Source organism: Saccoglossus kowalevskii, chromosome 9, assembly GCF_978046115.1.
Source record: "Saccoglossus kowalevskii chromosome 9, keSacKowa6.1, whole genome shotgun sequence".
Lineage (NCBI taxonomy): Eukaryota > Metazoa > Hemichordata > Enteropneusta > Harrimaniidae > Saccoglossus > Saccoglossus kowalevskii.
Genome location: NC_140649.1, coordinates 6,311,336 through 6,327,665, shown reverse-complemented (window position 1 = coordinate 6,327,665; position 16,330 = coordinate 6,311,336). Strand labels below are relative to the sequence as shown.

General features: G+C 36.2%; 1 protein-coding gene across 1 annotated transcript; it reads left to right on the top strand.

The window, feature by feature from the left end:
* Positions 1 to 6,070: 6,070 nt before the first annotated feature.
* LOC144345985 (proline-rich transmembrane protein 1-like) lies at positions 6,071 to 11,872 on the top strand. The gene is made up of 4 exons (XM_085503573.1): positions 6,071 to 6,176; positions 6,662 to 6,762; positions 7,541 to 7,684; positions 10,337 to 11,872. The coding sequence occupies exons 1-4, from the start codon at positions 6,158 to 6,160 to the stop codon at positions 10,502 to 10,504; spliced, it is 432 nt and encodes a 143-aa protein (XP_085359699.1). The 5' UTR covers positions 6,071 to 6,157; the 3' UTR covers positions 10,505 to 11,872.
* Positions 11,873 to 16,330: the final 4,458 nt, after the last annotated feature.

The window sequence follows — 16,330 nt, the reverse complement described above, 5'->3', positions numbered from 1 at the left end:
TTCAAACAGGTGCAAGTCGGCGATATCGGCGAGCGATTCCAGTCATAAAATACTGTAATATATTCAATGACAATAAATTTATTATTTTCATTATACCATATACATGGTTTATTGTATCTCTGTACATGTATAAATATATGGTTATTTACATGGACGCTTAATGCGAAGATGCTAAATTGTTCGAGTTACAGATCTAGACATCGAGTTACAAAAATGACCACGCCCATTTTTCAGAAACCACTCCCACTTTTGCGAAATTTTGTTGAATTTCCACATTCAGTAACTCGAATTTTATTTAACAGTTAACCCAACTTCGAGTTACGGGCAACATAAAATTTGTGTTTCGTTTAAATATATTTAACCTGTAACTCAAAGTTTTGTTAATTGTTACTTTGGGCGTGGTTGTGCAAAAATGGGCGTGGTTTCTGAAGTATAAGCCGTCGTTTTTTTCACTCGCTGCTCGTAATTCGATGTACGTAACTCGATTCAGCATCTTATTTCGAAGTGTTGTACCTTTGTCTTGTTTTACAGTTCCGTGTATGTCTCTTTTCACTCTACTGTCTAGACATATATCTCGTTTCACATTTTTACAACGTTATTCCTTTTTACAGCGCTGTTTGGACATGTGTAACTTTGTCGCTTTACACAAAGTTGTCCGAACATCTGTCTTATTTCACAGTTAATGTACCTCTGTCACATTTCACATGTTCACATTTTTGCCGCGTCTCACGGAGATGTTCCCAAGGTTGTCTGAATATATGTCTATTTCACAGTAATGTACCTCTATCTCATTGCACAATGTCGTCTCGTTTCTCATGATTGTTGTTTGCACCTACTAGTATTTCTCATGTCACAGTGATGTACATACGCCTCTTTTCACAATGTTGTCTTTCACTGTCGTGACTGTACGTTTATGACTTTTCATTGTTTGTATCCATGTCTTGTTTTATACAAGTAGCCAGTCAGGATATTTATCAACAGTCCCTCTATCAGGGACTGTGATATAATGTAGGTAGAGGCGATCATGCCACAGTGTTGTCCACACATGTAATTACTACATGTAGTTAATATCTAAATTGTCTCTATGGATGTACAACACTACACAATTTGTCGGAACAATTACTACTGTTGTCTTTGTCTTCACGTCTGTTGTATATCGGATCAGATATTGGAAACAATTAAATGTTGACACATAACTACTGTACTGCGTAACTCTGCATATAATTTGTATAAAGTATCCGTATAAAAACAATGTAAATAAGTTTGAGCATGTTTAAAGATTTTGCCTGTTGATAGTGCGAATTAATGAAAACGCTACTGCGCACGCGTCCTGGATTTATCTACGATGCCTAGTCACACTAGCGTTTTCATTAATTCACCAAGATAATACAAAAACGACATGCTCAACAAATATTATCCACATCGCCTCTTTACTTTGTATATGTGTTCGCTGACTTATTGGATGTTTTGCGTGTCACCACCACAATCAAGTCACTCAATAAATTAAGTAATATAACATCTTATGACAACATGGTTTTGAAGTATTTGATTAATTGTGTGATTGATGTTTGAAATATAATTTGCAAAAATAACACATTTGTCAACTTAACAGAAGATTAATGTACCTTATATGAATTGCCGATGGAGTTTTCAATAACAACAACATTAATAAATAAACCTGCAAGTTGAATGACATTTTCATTGAAAATAATGTATATCATAGTATAAACTGAAGGGTAAAACTGTCAGTATGCTCCATTTCAGCTTTTCGAACATCGTTAAAAGCATTGTTACAAGTTTTGCAGCATTATGTAAAATTCTCCGCTTTCAAGAGCCTTAGTAAGCTCTAGGAATAGTATACCAAGTCAAGTTCGAGTCGGTCACGGGAATGGTACACCAAGTCCAAGTAGGTTCCTGGGATGGAACACCGAGTCATTGCGCTGTGAGGGTTAAGATAGCCAGTGTGATTATCGTAGCGCTGGCCAACGCCACGCCAATACTCAGAGCTATCCAGTTCAATATCCTCGCAGATCGTGACGCTGAATATGCAATGTTTTCGTCGCCTCTTGTCGAGCTTCTCCTGGTCTAAAATGATAAATTACGTAGACTATTAATTTTATTTTGTTTGTTATGTGTTTGTTTGTTTGTTTGTTAGAATGAGATAAACACCTAGTTAACGTGTTGAGGTGGTTTAAACGCCGCTAATTTTTAACCCTATTTACGTCGGCGTAAATGGACACAAAACATAGATGTGAACACGATAAGTATCTTGGTTGTAAGGGCTAGTCACGTTGCTTTGCTCTTGCACGCAGTGACGTACATTCACTTTAGTTTACATCGTATCACGTCCATCCTATGATTGTGATGAGTTGTGATAGCGAGGTCAGTGAAATCACGTGACCATACACACCAATAACATTATAGTATTCATACTACCTCAAAAGACTTCATAACGGCAAATATTCCCACTGGCCAGAAGCAGAAAATAGTTGTCAGGATAGACGAGCATAGGTAATCCGGTGGAGGGTTTCTAAGCGGCTCCGGACTGCGTATAATGACAGTGTGTTGGAATTGAGGTCCGGAAACCTGAGAATATATACAACAGACAGAAATCATGAGAGAAGGTCGTAATCATCGATATCAAAGTTGAATTCTTAATTTCATCAATTATGTCGATTCAATTATATTGAATGGGGGTGACTGTAGACAACTTCACATCAAATAAGTACGCTTCTTAGACACGGCGATGTGGCACACATGCAGTGCGTCAAACTCGGTATAGTGTACACCCAATGCAAACATGTACTTACTATATATGCCTGATGGTCGAAGTGATTAGAATAGCGAGCGAAGCCAGTACACACTTGATTCGAATACCCATTTGAAGTACACCTGTACGGTAGCGTTAACTGCGTCGCGTACGGCTCAGTGTCATCGGGTTGTGTATCCGTGTAGCCAGCGATCGTTGTGTAGGCGGGCGGAGCATCTGGAAGCTCGGGCGAAACTAATGAATAGAAACAGAAATATGGATCAATAATCCGTAATGGTGACACCTCGAATACGGCTACTAAAGTGTCAGCGGTGCGTGCTGACTGTTCAAATAAGCCGTATGGTCTTACTTGAATTGAGTAGCGTATTCTGAACGGGGAAGGAAATATACATCATCCGTGCTCAACACATCTACGGAGAGTGAGCATGCTTTTAAATTCGCTGTCTCCGTGACGCGCCGTTGAAGTTAGACAAGATCATACAATCGTACTCAGATCAGTTTGTGTAAGATTGTAATAATCGGACAACGTGACATCTATGGGCGCGTCCTATTAAAGGCGACACCCCACCCATTACTATATAATATTGACGTACATATGTTCTTGCGATTGCGTCTATATGTTGACCATCTTGAGGAATAAAGGCATTAGTTCACGAGTACTCAATGATGCATTCCAGAAACACATGTGGACGGGTCACGTGTTTGTCGCCGTGACAATTTACCAACAGATTACATTTTTATGCATTTAAAACGATATTTCAATCGGGCAGAGCAAAGTACAGTAAGGCTGTGAAAAGTTAGCACGTCATATGTCAGTTGTCATTGGTTGTAATCTATGGGTGTTACATGCTGAGATGTATATGTCATGTAATTTATTGATTGCCCAATCCATATCTTTGATTTATGGGATGCGTCATAATCACGAGGTAGACACAACATGCAATCATGATTCGACAACTTTAAAAAAAGGGGCTTATTAAACGTACATCTTCACTGATCGAAGCTACTCCAAGACAAGATCTAAAAAAAAAAATCTCTGTCGCGACTACCGTGTATCAGAAAATATCACAAACGTAGATAAAGGTGCTGCCAGTAAGCACGGCGGTTGAGTGCGTTCCATTTTGAAATACCATATTTGACCTTTCTCCGAGATATTATAAACCGCAATAAACTACAATGTGGTCGGTCGTCCAATGCTCACTGACTCGTTGCGGTTGTGTTAGCCGTGTACGACTCGGATCTGTTTATGGATCGAGATTTAGAAACCGAAGCTCATAGTTAAGTCAGCCTCCATTTGTGGGGGACCGCCACGATGGCTGTAGAGTAGTTTTTTATGCTTTGATGTTCCGGGTTCAACGAAACCTCGCAATTCTTACCTATACCTTTATCTGACATATCTCACGGCACTGCTGTATTAATGGGTCCAATTATGTTTTCAGCGAACTTCTCTGGCTTTCCGGCACTAACTTAATGCCCGGGTAATACACAAACCCGACTGAAGACGGTCCCGAAGATGCACTGACTCCTATCAGTTCCTGCCTTGTGGTATTCCCTATCTTATCTCTTGTGAATTAATAATTTTCTAAATATTTGACGTCACTGATGTAATATTTAATTATACACTGGGTCCCATATAATAATATATATGTGTTGGTCAATATAATACGATCACATCGTGGTTGTTCAGTGCTGTTCCATTTGTATTTGTATCCATGTTCGTTTTATCTGCGTTGTCGTAAAGGTTATCTCAACAAAAACTCAAAATCACATTTACTAATGTGTTATTCGCGAGAGGACGAGTACATTGAGAAAGATCAGGCGTGTCGGTCCGTTTCCTTGTCAGCGGCTGTCTTGTACCATGGCTCTTGTTGAATTGGCCAACAGGTGTCCTAGAATTTCTGTGGTTATATTCAGAGCAAACAATTCCGAGAGCAGGGTCGATGTTTTGAGTTTGGGTGGAAAATCAATGTTTTTGAATATCGCCCGTGGTAGCAAGTTGAATCACGTTAGTATGTTCTTGGAATTAGTCAACGGTGAAAGTGTCTATATATGTTACAGAATTAAATTTGAACAAAAAAGGGGTGAATTATTCACACTCTTATATATTGACAATTCGAATATACTTCGTTGATTGATGATTGAAACAGTCAGTACATGTAATGTCGGTAACTTGAAGGCACGAAACATGGAACCCGGAATACCGCGACCCGAACAAAAGAACTGACAAAATACAGGTTGAGAGAGACAGCAGTGCCCGTAACTGCCAACTAGTGTGCTACTATTGGAAAGTAAGACTTTTTACCTTGCCCGTATCTTCATAAATGATATAAAGGTAAGCAGAGAGTGAAGATACTAGTATTCTTTTTGTTGATATTGTCACAGTGAGAGTCATTGTGGTGATTTAGCAACTATATTCTCATGAGATAAAGGGTTGAATCCACATAAATACGAAATATCTACTTGGAAAATGAATAAACTCACGAATTAGATGGTAACAGTATAGGTATTGTAACAGAATATAAAGTCCTGGAAATTATCGTAACAGATTCACAACTTCTTTGGGATGATCGTATCATAAAATAGTCTTGTACGCCATTGTATTAAAAATAAATCATCGGAAATGATTGAGATTCCATTATAAGATACATTTGGGAGTATGGTTCTCTTGTTTGGAATCCAATTGGTCATGACTATAATATTCAAATTAACAACTACATACATAAACGAAAGGTGCAAAACAAATGCTTAAGAATGGCTTGAAAAGATTGTTCGTGTTTGTAAATAGCAAGATCGTGATCGTGTAGTTTATCAATTCAGTTTGGCCTTGTAGACAAAGGTAGGCAGGTCGGTAATATTGCCGTTACCACACCCAGAACTACACGTAGTTCCTAAAAAGAAAGCACGTAGCAACTACAGAAAAGAATTAAGTCATATCAACGTGCGAAGACGTACTTTTGTATATCGATAAGCAAATTCTCAAATAAACTCCCAAATAATCCTCTAGTAGGGCATATGAACTACATTTAAAAATTCGTTATTTAATTGTCGCGCCAATGTCTACAGGAACGCCTTCCCAATTACTCTAAGAATAGCTCGGACTTCAATCATAAAATACTGAAGACAATCAAATACGGAACTGGGCTTTCTCCTGCAAAGCGTACTTTGGAAATCTGAAGACGTAACGGCGAACGGCGAGCAACGTTGTCAGTCGATAATGCCAATGATACTTCCTTAACTGTAGTAGTCGTTCAGAACCTGAAGCCTGACCTCAGCGCCCGAGCGGGTCACACCAAAAGTCACGTGACTCCGGTGAACGACCTCACGAAAGAACTAGTTAGCGTCACAATTTGTTTCATGAAGATAAACGGGTAAATCAACAAACTGAACATGGCATATGTGGGCCAAGGTATGTAGAACATCTGGTATAAACATTTGATTGTACAGGAATGTCCGCTAGTGACACTGGTGGACGAGAATTTGTATGCTGACGATTGCAGCGTGCAACTGTGTAGAACTCTGCTCTAATCTGTACTCGAAATCCCTTGATCAGGGACCTCCCGTTTGTAAGCTGGAAACTAATTTGGGTAATTTTTCTCCAACGCTCACAAATCATTGGACAGAAATTAGAACATTCGAAGTCTCTACGCATTCGTACAAAGATAAACTGCCGTTTGAATTTATAATTTAAATAATGTATAAAAAATGTATACACTCCCTTGCCTCACCAATGTGCACTACAAGGTCACTACAACCTCGTTCTTCCTATCACGGCCTTGCTGACTTAAGTGTATGACGATTTAAGAAAACCATTTGACCAGAAACTTGTTATTTTGTTCTGGCCCTTACTTTAAATGACTAAACATGCAACAACTGGACTTAATTAATCTGTAGAAGCAAGTGACAATTTGCTTGATGACAAGAATGGTACAAAGAGAGTACAGTTTGCTGACATGAACATATCGCCATCATCCATGTACCCTGATGACAGTGTCGTAAGTACAACAACATTCCTTATTTGAGTCATGTTCAGCTTTCAAGGTTTTAAAGGGCAGTGGATTATGTGCAGCATATGCTTGAATATCGTCACCCGCTGAAAGTCTCCTCAGATAATTGGAATGAGTGAGAGAAAAACAGTGTCAGCAACCAATGTTTTTAAACGATGCATTTAAAGATGCATCGTATACTTCGCTATGGGACCCATATGGAACAAGGTGTGATGACCACTGCCCTTTAAGGTTGTAGTAGACCTAACAGGGATGTTATAATTAGGCTTGATATTTTCATATAAGAATTGTCCTGAACTATAGTAAACTATATATTTTATTAAAGCTCTTGTTTCACACTTCCTAAAATTCTGGGTAATTTTTGATCTAATTCAATGTCATGTGACTGCTAAGTAAACAAACAAAAAATATTATTTAAAACAAATTTCCACAACCAAGTCTTGATTCTGCTTTTGTTCTATTAGTGTGTTTCGCATCTATTCTCATACTCTGTTACCACACACAGCATACACTGTATCATCATAAACTGTTTTGTCTGGTGATAGCTGCGATTATTTTATCTACTATCATGTGACACTCATTGATGCATTTTTGGTTCTCAATTTTACATTCATCAGTTATTTCTGTGTGATTTAAAGCTTAAAGAAACACTCATGAAAGCAGAAATATCTGAAACCAAGTGTCGTACAATATATCTATGTAGTCATTTTGATTCCATTGTATTTTTTAAATGTAAGGACCATATTTACCATATTGTTGTTTATAGGTGAGAGATGAACCTACAAGATACACATATGGCAGCCCTGTTCCAGCGTGGAGAATACCCAGTGATTATTTTATATTAGCCGTAATTTCAACAGTCTTGTGTTTTTGGCCTATTGGAATATTCGCTCTCTGGAAATCTAGAGAAGTGAGTAGACTGGTTATTTATTTTGTAGCTAGCATCAATGACTTCACTGAATCTGTTGACCTCCCACTGAGCCAGGTGATCTCATTGACTGAGTCAGGTGATGTCTAAGTGCTCTTTGATGTACTTCTCTATTTTAGCCAAAATTGAATCATCATATTTGTTAAAATTATATGACAAAATTCATGTTTTTGTGTATTCATTTAGTTCTACACAATTAGTTAGACTAAAAACTACGAACAAACTCTGATAAAACACAGCTCCCTTTTGTTGCAAACTGCAATTTAAGTTGACACATTTATTTTGACTGATTTGTTATCACATGTGTATCATATGATTAATCTCCATCATCTCAAAATAAAAGATGTTTTAATTTGTTGGTCCTGCTATAATGTGATGACTTGTACATATTACTGGCTGAATATGGGCATTTACACATGTTCACTTTACTAAAGGGTACATCCATATTCAAAGTGCAATATTTAGTCCATGTTTGAATGAAGTTCAAAAACGGGGATTTACCCGGTATAATTTTGTGTCTGTTCGTTCATCAGAAGTCATACTTCAGTCGTATAATAAATCTGTTTACATTTACAGTACTTAGCTGGCACTCACCACTTGCCAGGTCATTTAAGGAATCTTGCTGGCACTCTCCACCTCTAACAGCATTTATGGTACCTTGCTGGCACTCGCCACCTCCCTTGTCATTTTTGGTACCTTACTTTTCATAAACATTCTTTGTGTAGCAACGGTTTTCATCAGTGACTCTGGACAAAACTCACTTCACTGTACCACAAACTATCAAAGATGTTACTCTTTACCTTGTTCATTGTAGATTAAATAATTCTGTTGTTGCTGTTGTTGTCTTTTTTCTGTAATTCAAAAACATTTTTCTGATCATCTTGAAATGTAAAAATATCATCATTCACTATGAAATATCAACTAAGTTCAATATTGGGGTTGCTAGAAATGTAGGTAGATGTACAACCAGCACATGCAATTTTGAGTTGAAATAATTGATTTCAATACAAGAAGATACTTGTGAAAATAATATAAATTTTAAAACATTACAAACATAAAATACCTGCCAATTCGGCTAAATTTCAAATTAGTCATGCAGCAGTGTGATTAGATGATTGATTGATGTCTAAAGTAAAGCTCAATTGAGCATTGTTGTATGGGAGACCCCTTGATAAAAGCAACCGGGTTTGTTTTTATCTGGATTTATCACACACATGTCGCAATATTACAAACTTTTATCAGAACACATAACCTGATTTTAGACTAATTTCAGTAGTTATAATCAAATTTCCTGTAAAAACACTAAAATTATGAAACATATTTGAATGCAACACAGTGCAGCACTGACAAAGTCACTGATTCGTTATACATGTACAGAAAAATTGCACAAGCTCAGATTAAATTTCACAAAGTGTGCCACCCAGCCATATAAGCAAAATTCATGCAAAGCAAATCACACAACTCAGAATCAAGCTATGTTCAGTAGTTGCATGTTTTTCTCCATATTAGTAATAAGTAAAACCGAACATGCATGCATGCCAAGTCATTCGACCACTTATTTACTTCTATGTGTGCGTCTGTGATTTTGTGCATCTACATTCAAACTTAAAAAAACATATCATGCAACATGAAGTATGCACGTTCTTTGGTTTCATAATTTGATTCAAAATGGCCATATGTGGCCATTTTTGTTTTAGTGAATGCGGTTTTGGAGTCGTTCATGTTTAAATATTTCAGTCATGTATAGATTTCATTAAAACTTGGTACATATATTGGACATTATTGGGCTTTTGATGCACATCATTTTGATTTGATAGATTGAATTCAAATTGTCCTATTGGTGGCCATTTTGTTTTAATGAGTCATATCTCTGATACATGTATGCCTTATATATGTCATACTTATGAATATTTATTCATTCAGTTATCTAATTCAAGGTGGCTGAATTTCTGTTATTTTAATATTAAAAAACCATCAAAATCAAACATTCTTTCAATTCTGGATCTCAGTAATGCATAGGCAGGTTTTGTTCGAACTTGATATTTACATGGAGACCTTAATGCATGATCTCGCGTTATTTGTCAGATCGGACTCAAAATGGCTGACTGGTGGCAATTTTGTTTTAGTGAATTCAGTTTTGGAGCCATATCTCTGACTGTTCATGTTCAAATTTTATATATTTCTCAATCTTGAGAACTCACAGGGACTACTTATGTGATGCATATACTTGTTAATATTGCCACACGTGGATCCCCTTGACAAGTTATTGACATAAAACCTGCACAAGATTGTCGGATTGAGGGAGCTTTGGAAAATTCTCATAGTGTGTACTGAACACCAAACTTTGGTGAAATTTTATGAGCTACAATTTAGAATCAATATTTTTATTCTACATGTATCCATCACCGAAAGCAACTGAGAAAGTTAAGAAATAAAAATAAAATTCCTTGTTGTGTGAGCATTGCTGTTTTTTTGAGAGGGTTATGTTTGAATTGTAGGGACTACGGTAGTTCGCTTAATTAGAAGATGTTTTAATGTGTCACCAATTTTTGAACAATATTAGACAACAAACCATTAGTTGTGAACAAAATATATATGTACATTTAATTATGTTGTATTTTCTTGTTTTATCAGGTTTACCGCTCCTCGTCACGTGGTGATCTTGATGGAGCATGGCAAGCATCATCTTCAGCTCGCTTCCTCTCCTGGACGGCGTTTGTTATTGGATTAGCAATACTGATTATTTCAGTCGTGTTGATTATTGTACATCATGATGAAATTGATATCGATATTGACGTTTGAAATCTGTTTTAATCAGTGTCTTGACCTTAGGTCAAAGGTCACAGCTAGCTTTTTAAAATCTGCTTATGGGTTGGAGACTCAATGGTTAAAAGAATTGACGCTGACAACTTTCAAATCACTCTGCTGCGTACTTCTTTCATCATCCAATTCACAGGCAATGCAATCTCTAAATGAAACTGTTTTTTAAATTTAATTTTGTGCCTGACAATTGCAAGGGCTAGTAATGATGGTACATTTTACCGATAGTTTATATTGCATCATACACAATATTGTGACTACTGGGACTATGTAACTATGTGACTATCTTTCTGCCCACATGATCCTTAACCAAGGTTCTTCCAAAGTCGTATCTGTTATAGCTTGACTCCTGGCCAGTGGTATTGGTCCCCCATCGAGTCTGTGGCATACTTATACAAGTACAAAAATGTACATAGGTCGTATATCTCCTGTAATTTGAGTTTCGGACCTGCCTGTTGAGTCTGTTGCAACAATCGCTTTTATACAGTTGATCAGTCAAAACTGCTTTCGCTATTGTGATTTATTCAATTATAAATGTCAAGTTTGTTTTTAATCATACAGCTACTATTAATAGTATTCAAACTGTATGTTAACGCCTTGCAGCCTGCAATAATTCAAGTATTTCAAGGCAATGTATTTTTTTTAAATATGACAAACATTATCAATTGTATAATATCAGAATAGCAACATTAACCATACAAATGTCTCATTTGGTGTTTTTGCAAAGCTTTATGTGTCTATGCTGACTTGTGCTATACACCAATGTTATTGTCAGATAGGTGGGAGGTGAGATGCAGTGATGGCTAACAAGTCAAAGTTCAAGCCAGCAAAATATGCTGGTATGCGGAAATCATTTTATAACATTTTTAATAGTTATGCTGAATTGAGTTTTAACTATTCAGGAAGGTCTAGATTTAAATGTGTAAATAATAGTGTAAATGCTATGCTTATTAGAGACATTTTTTGAAATAGAACTTTCCCAGATGATTTATTTTTGGTATCATTAATATTTAAAATAAAATAAATTTCATACTTGCATTTACACAGAAATCTGGCTAATTTATAAAATAGTTTATAATGTATGATTTGAACATCCTGTTTAGTGCAATGTTTATAATTTACAAAGTAAGCAGTTTTTGGCCTTGGCAGCAATACAGGAGTAAATAAACTAGTTTTTCTATATGTGTATACTTACTATGCTTGTCATGTCAGACTTCAATAACTGGCTGAAACAAGCTACATACTGTAATGTTCATAATATTGTGATCTAACATAATATTGTAGTTATTTTTTAGCTTTTGTATGGGTGTAACACAGTGATTTATTTATGAATTAAAGCATGAATACTAACTTGTGTTTTGGTAATTTACCTCAAATATAAAAACAAAAAATACAAGTGTTTTTGACTCCTGTTTCCAATAGGAGTCTTAGTGTGTCTGATTAAAATCTGATTTAGTGTACGGGCTTTAATTATTTTGGTTATAAACTTATTTTTATTTTATTTTGTATTACTTTTGTTATTACTGCCTTTTTATTTTATTATTTTACTTCGATTTTGATTTAGTGATTTTTTTTAATTCCGCCCTACATACGTCTGACCCGATGCCTATGTAACGAGATTTCAACGAGACCCACTATCGACGATTTTAGTCAACGAATCACAGACCTCATTCTATAGCGTCACCGGGAAGAGTCAGGTCCCAAACAAACTCAAATAAAATACCGATGTTAGCGACCAAGAAAAACACTGCTTTTCGGTAAGTATCATTGTCAAATGCAAGTCATTTTTATGTTTATATTGTGGCTCGAATGATTCAAGTTTAGATCGTTATTTTGCGTAGTTATTCTGGGTGTGACGATTTTGTTTCCACCGGTTCAACCGAACACCGGTGTCTTTTTTCGCTTGCCCTGGAGACTGTTGATGTTTTGTTGACGATCGGGCCAAAATCGTCTACGGTATTGAACATTTTGTACATTATGCAATAACTCTTTATTAAAGTAATTGAGCTGATTTGGACTGGAATAAAATATTTTTTATTTGGAACACATCACAATTGATCAGGAAATATTTTTTTGCTCCAATTTTCTGCGTTGATGCCTTGGCCGGTGACCGTTATACAATTTAAAATCAGTGTGCATTGTTTACTATAGCTGTTTACAGTGTTCTAATCATTACGATTTACTTATTTTTTTGCTTCCATTCTAGATAGTTATTCTCAGTGTTTGGTGTAAAATTGAAGCGATGACAGAATAAACGAACCTTGGCTGGCGAAGATGTATTGTAAAATGCTATGGAATTTCTTTTGTAAATAAAAATATACTAGCAATTTTCTATTAATGGTTTATTTAAGTGGGCAAAATATAATGTACAGAAAAATTGCCCGTAGAGTATCGCTACACTGAAAAGTAAGCAGCCGACAGCCTGTATACAAGGGGGCTGTGATTTGCTGTTACTTGCGCGAGATTTGAACGGGACTTACATAGGCGTCGGATCAGATGTATGTAGGGCGGAATTCAAAATCAAAGTAAAATAATAAAATAAAAAGGCAGTAATAACAAAAGTAATAAAACATACAATTAAAATAAGTTTATAGCCAACATAATTAAAGCCCGTACACTACATCATATTTTAATCAGATTGTATGTGCATGTGTGTTCCACTGATATCACAAGAACCAATTATGTGATTTCATTCAAACTTGATACATATATCCATAAGTAAAGTGAAATTAAAAATTAATATCTATTTTCAAAAATAAAAGTAAATTTTTAAATGAGAGTCCTTATTCAAAAGTAAAAGTAAATTTTTAAATGTAAAACCGTAAAAACATGGCATGTCCATGACCCTCCTCGGTTGCCATAATCAGTGCTACATGTATAATGAAGGCATTTGACAAGAGGTATGACTAACATACATGTCCATATGTGGTTATGTGACCTCATTATTATGCATAACTGTAATAATGATAACTGTTAATGATTCGGACATACAACTGGTACTATAATTGTGTTGTTATACAAGACATGTGACCAAAATATCATTTCATTAAATATTTATAATTGTTATACCGTAGCCACATGATAACTGCTTTAAATGTTGTATTTTCTCTATCACAGCATGTAAAGGATACACACAAGTCTATAGTCAAAATAAAACATTTGCATACAATAAATACAATTTTTTTTGTTGGGGAGAGCTTTATACAGAATAAGTATCTGGGACTCTGCCGTTAAACTTGGTCCCCTAGCTAGGTTCAAAATATTTAACTACTGCCGCAATGGACAGTTTGCGGGTTGAAAGAAGCACGATTACTAAACTCAAACACTTTATTATCGCAGAATCCCTGAAGGAACTGAACACTAACTAACACAATGTGCAAGTCCAATAGCAAGTACAAAACTATGTAGGTTTACAATGTAAAGTTCCATGACAAAACTTACAGCAGACAGCTTATTGGTAAAACAACACAAATAGAGAATGCTACTTTTGAGAGTAAAAGCCCGCGAAAAGTCCTGATTGGTCAACAGAGTTCACTTTCACATCATAAAGATACAATAAATGATAACGATAATAATATGTTATTGATTACAAATTTTTGTGATGTATTATCGATAGTCTCAACGACATTTTTCTTCATGTGTATTGAATGATGTGCTCATACAGTATTATTTATTTGAACTTCATGCCTCCAATACTTGTCAGCACACAGTCAGTTCTTTCCAAGCTTTTTTTTTTATTTATGTTTTTCCATTGATGGGTGCATTTGTGAAATTAAAATGTGGACATCTGTGAAGTGTTCTCTTTAAAGAAAAAAATTGCCCAACTAACAAATTATGCTACAGAAATTATGCTATATATAGTGTCTTTCTTAGAATAAATGTACAGTAACTTTACAAATAAGTTCTCAAAAATAATATTCAATTGATTCAAGGCCTAATAATTGTTATTTTTGTCTAGGAAAATGTTATGAGTTTTAATCAATTCCATGTGCTCTCGGGCGGGGAGGGGGTGGGTTTATATTGGGTGGCAATGCTCCACAGCCAGTTGAAAATTGACCCAAAAATCGACATGTTCTTGCCCAATAAAATGCATAAATTTCGCTGAAATAAACGAAAATTTTAAAGTTGGGGTCAAGGACATCGAAACAGTGGCTTATACTTCAAATATGGGAGTAGTTTTTACTATGATATCATTAAAGCTATGAAACTTTCCAATCGTTATGTTTATTTCGTAAAAAAACGTTCACGAGTGTCTGTCGATTCCAGCACCGAAATGGTGGAACGTAATAATCGGTATGTTTTGGCGTGGAGATTTATGGGTAATACAGATGATTATTGACTAATGGTAATACAGTGATTGGCTGAAAGAATCGCTTTACACACACATTGTACAACCATGTACATGAGGTTTATACCGCCTTGCGCCCTCTGGTGATGTAGCGCTTCTTGTTGGCCATAAGGATACTACTTTTTGGCTCGTGCTATTGTTTTAATAGTCCACTAACTTTCGCGGACAGTTTTCGTTCAGCGTTTACTAGGGTCATGGACTACCAACAGGTCCATGCTAGGACGGCTCCAAACAATATCCGTTTACTAGTTCCTTTGTTCTTAGTGATGTCCGTTTACTAGAAAACTCTTTGTTTCAATCTTTAGTGGTCTGCGTTTCAATACAATACATGTTTAATAACAAGCTAAGTAGGTGGTATGTGGTTGAATGCACCCCTATGATATGTACCTAAATAGGCACAATTTCTACGGGCCATTTGCCTATTGCCCTTTTATACAAAAAGCATTACACGTACGCTGTGATAATACACAACCCGTGACGGGCCGCAGTAAAAAATTGCATCCAAAACTTGCCAAATTTGTAATACTAGTACCGGTAAGTAAAAATGTGCGGTAAAGGCCTCGTAGTCGTTCCTCAATGTAGGCCAACAGTAAGACAAAAGTCACTGATTCTTAGAATGAAACACTTTTTCCTATCAGTTCAGTCAAGAATATGAATCTTCTTGCTTCTTGTGCATACATCCAGCAACTTGGTATGACGGTAGAATGGGTTACCCAGAAACTAATCAAATACGTATTGATGTATTCTTGAATTAAAGACATTATTTACGTGAAATGATGTTTTTCAACGCTTTTCTATAGATTGTTGGAGAGGTCTAATTTCAATGGTACATTGTATTTTTAATAGCGAACGTTGTCTAAAGAATGACGACGTGCCCCATTATCCCAAGCGGCCCTCTAGTGTTCGCTACATGTTTGGATGGTGTATCTTCTCGGTCGTCGTTGCTTTTTTCTACTTTTTTTTTTAGTTGGATTTTCCACCAAACCTTTCGATCAACACGATATTCTGGTTGGTACTGAAATCACGGAGTCAGCCGATCAGTGGTGCATCGGACAATGAAGCAATTACCCGTCATCTCCTCAGTAACTGTTATGGCAAGTGGAAATACAGATAACGCGTATTTTTACCTCATTTAATGTGTTATGTAGCGCCTCACCGCAAATGGAAAACTTTATTTCGGCCGTCCACAATATCATTCGCTTTGAAATGAACTGGACAGACGCTGCACGCGTTTTGAATTACTGCTACGTACCCTTAATCAAAGTGCGTAAGGGGAACCATCATGCAGTGTATGGTAGATCGCGTCATTCTCTGTGTACTCCAAAAACGTGGTTATCAATGAAAATGGATTATCTACTAAAATGTCTTTAAACATCTTCGCATGACGGTATAACGATGGCTACTGAGGCATGTTGAGCCAATACGTAATACACGCACAAAAAGTAAAAAGAATAAACTGT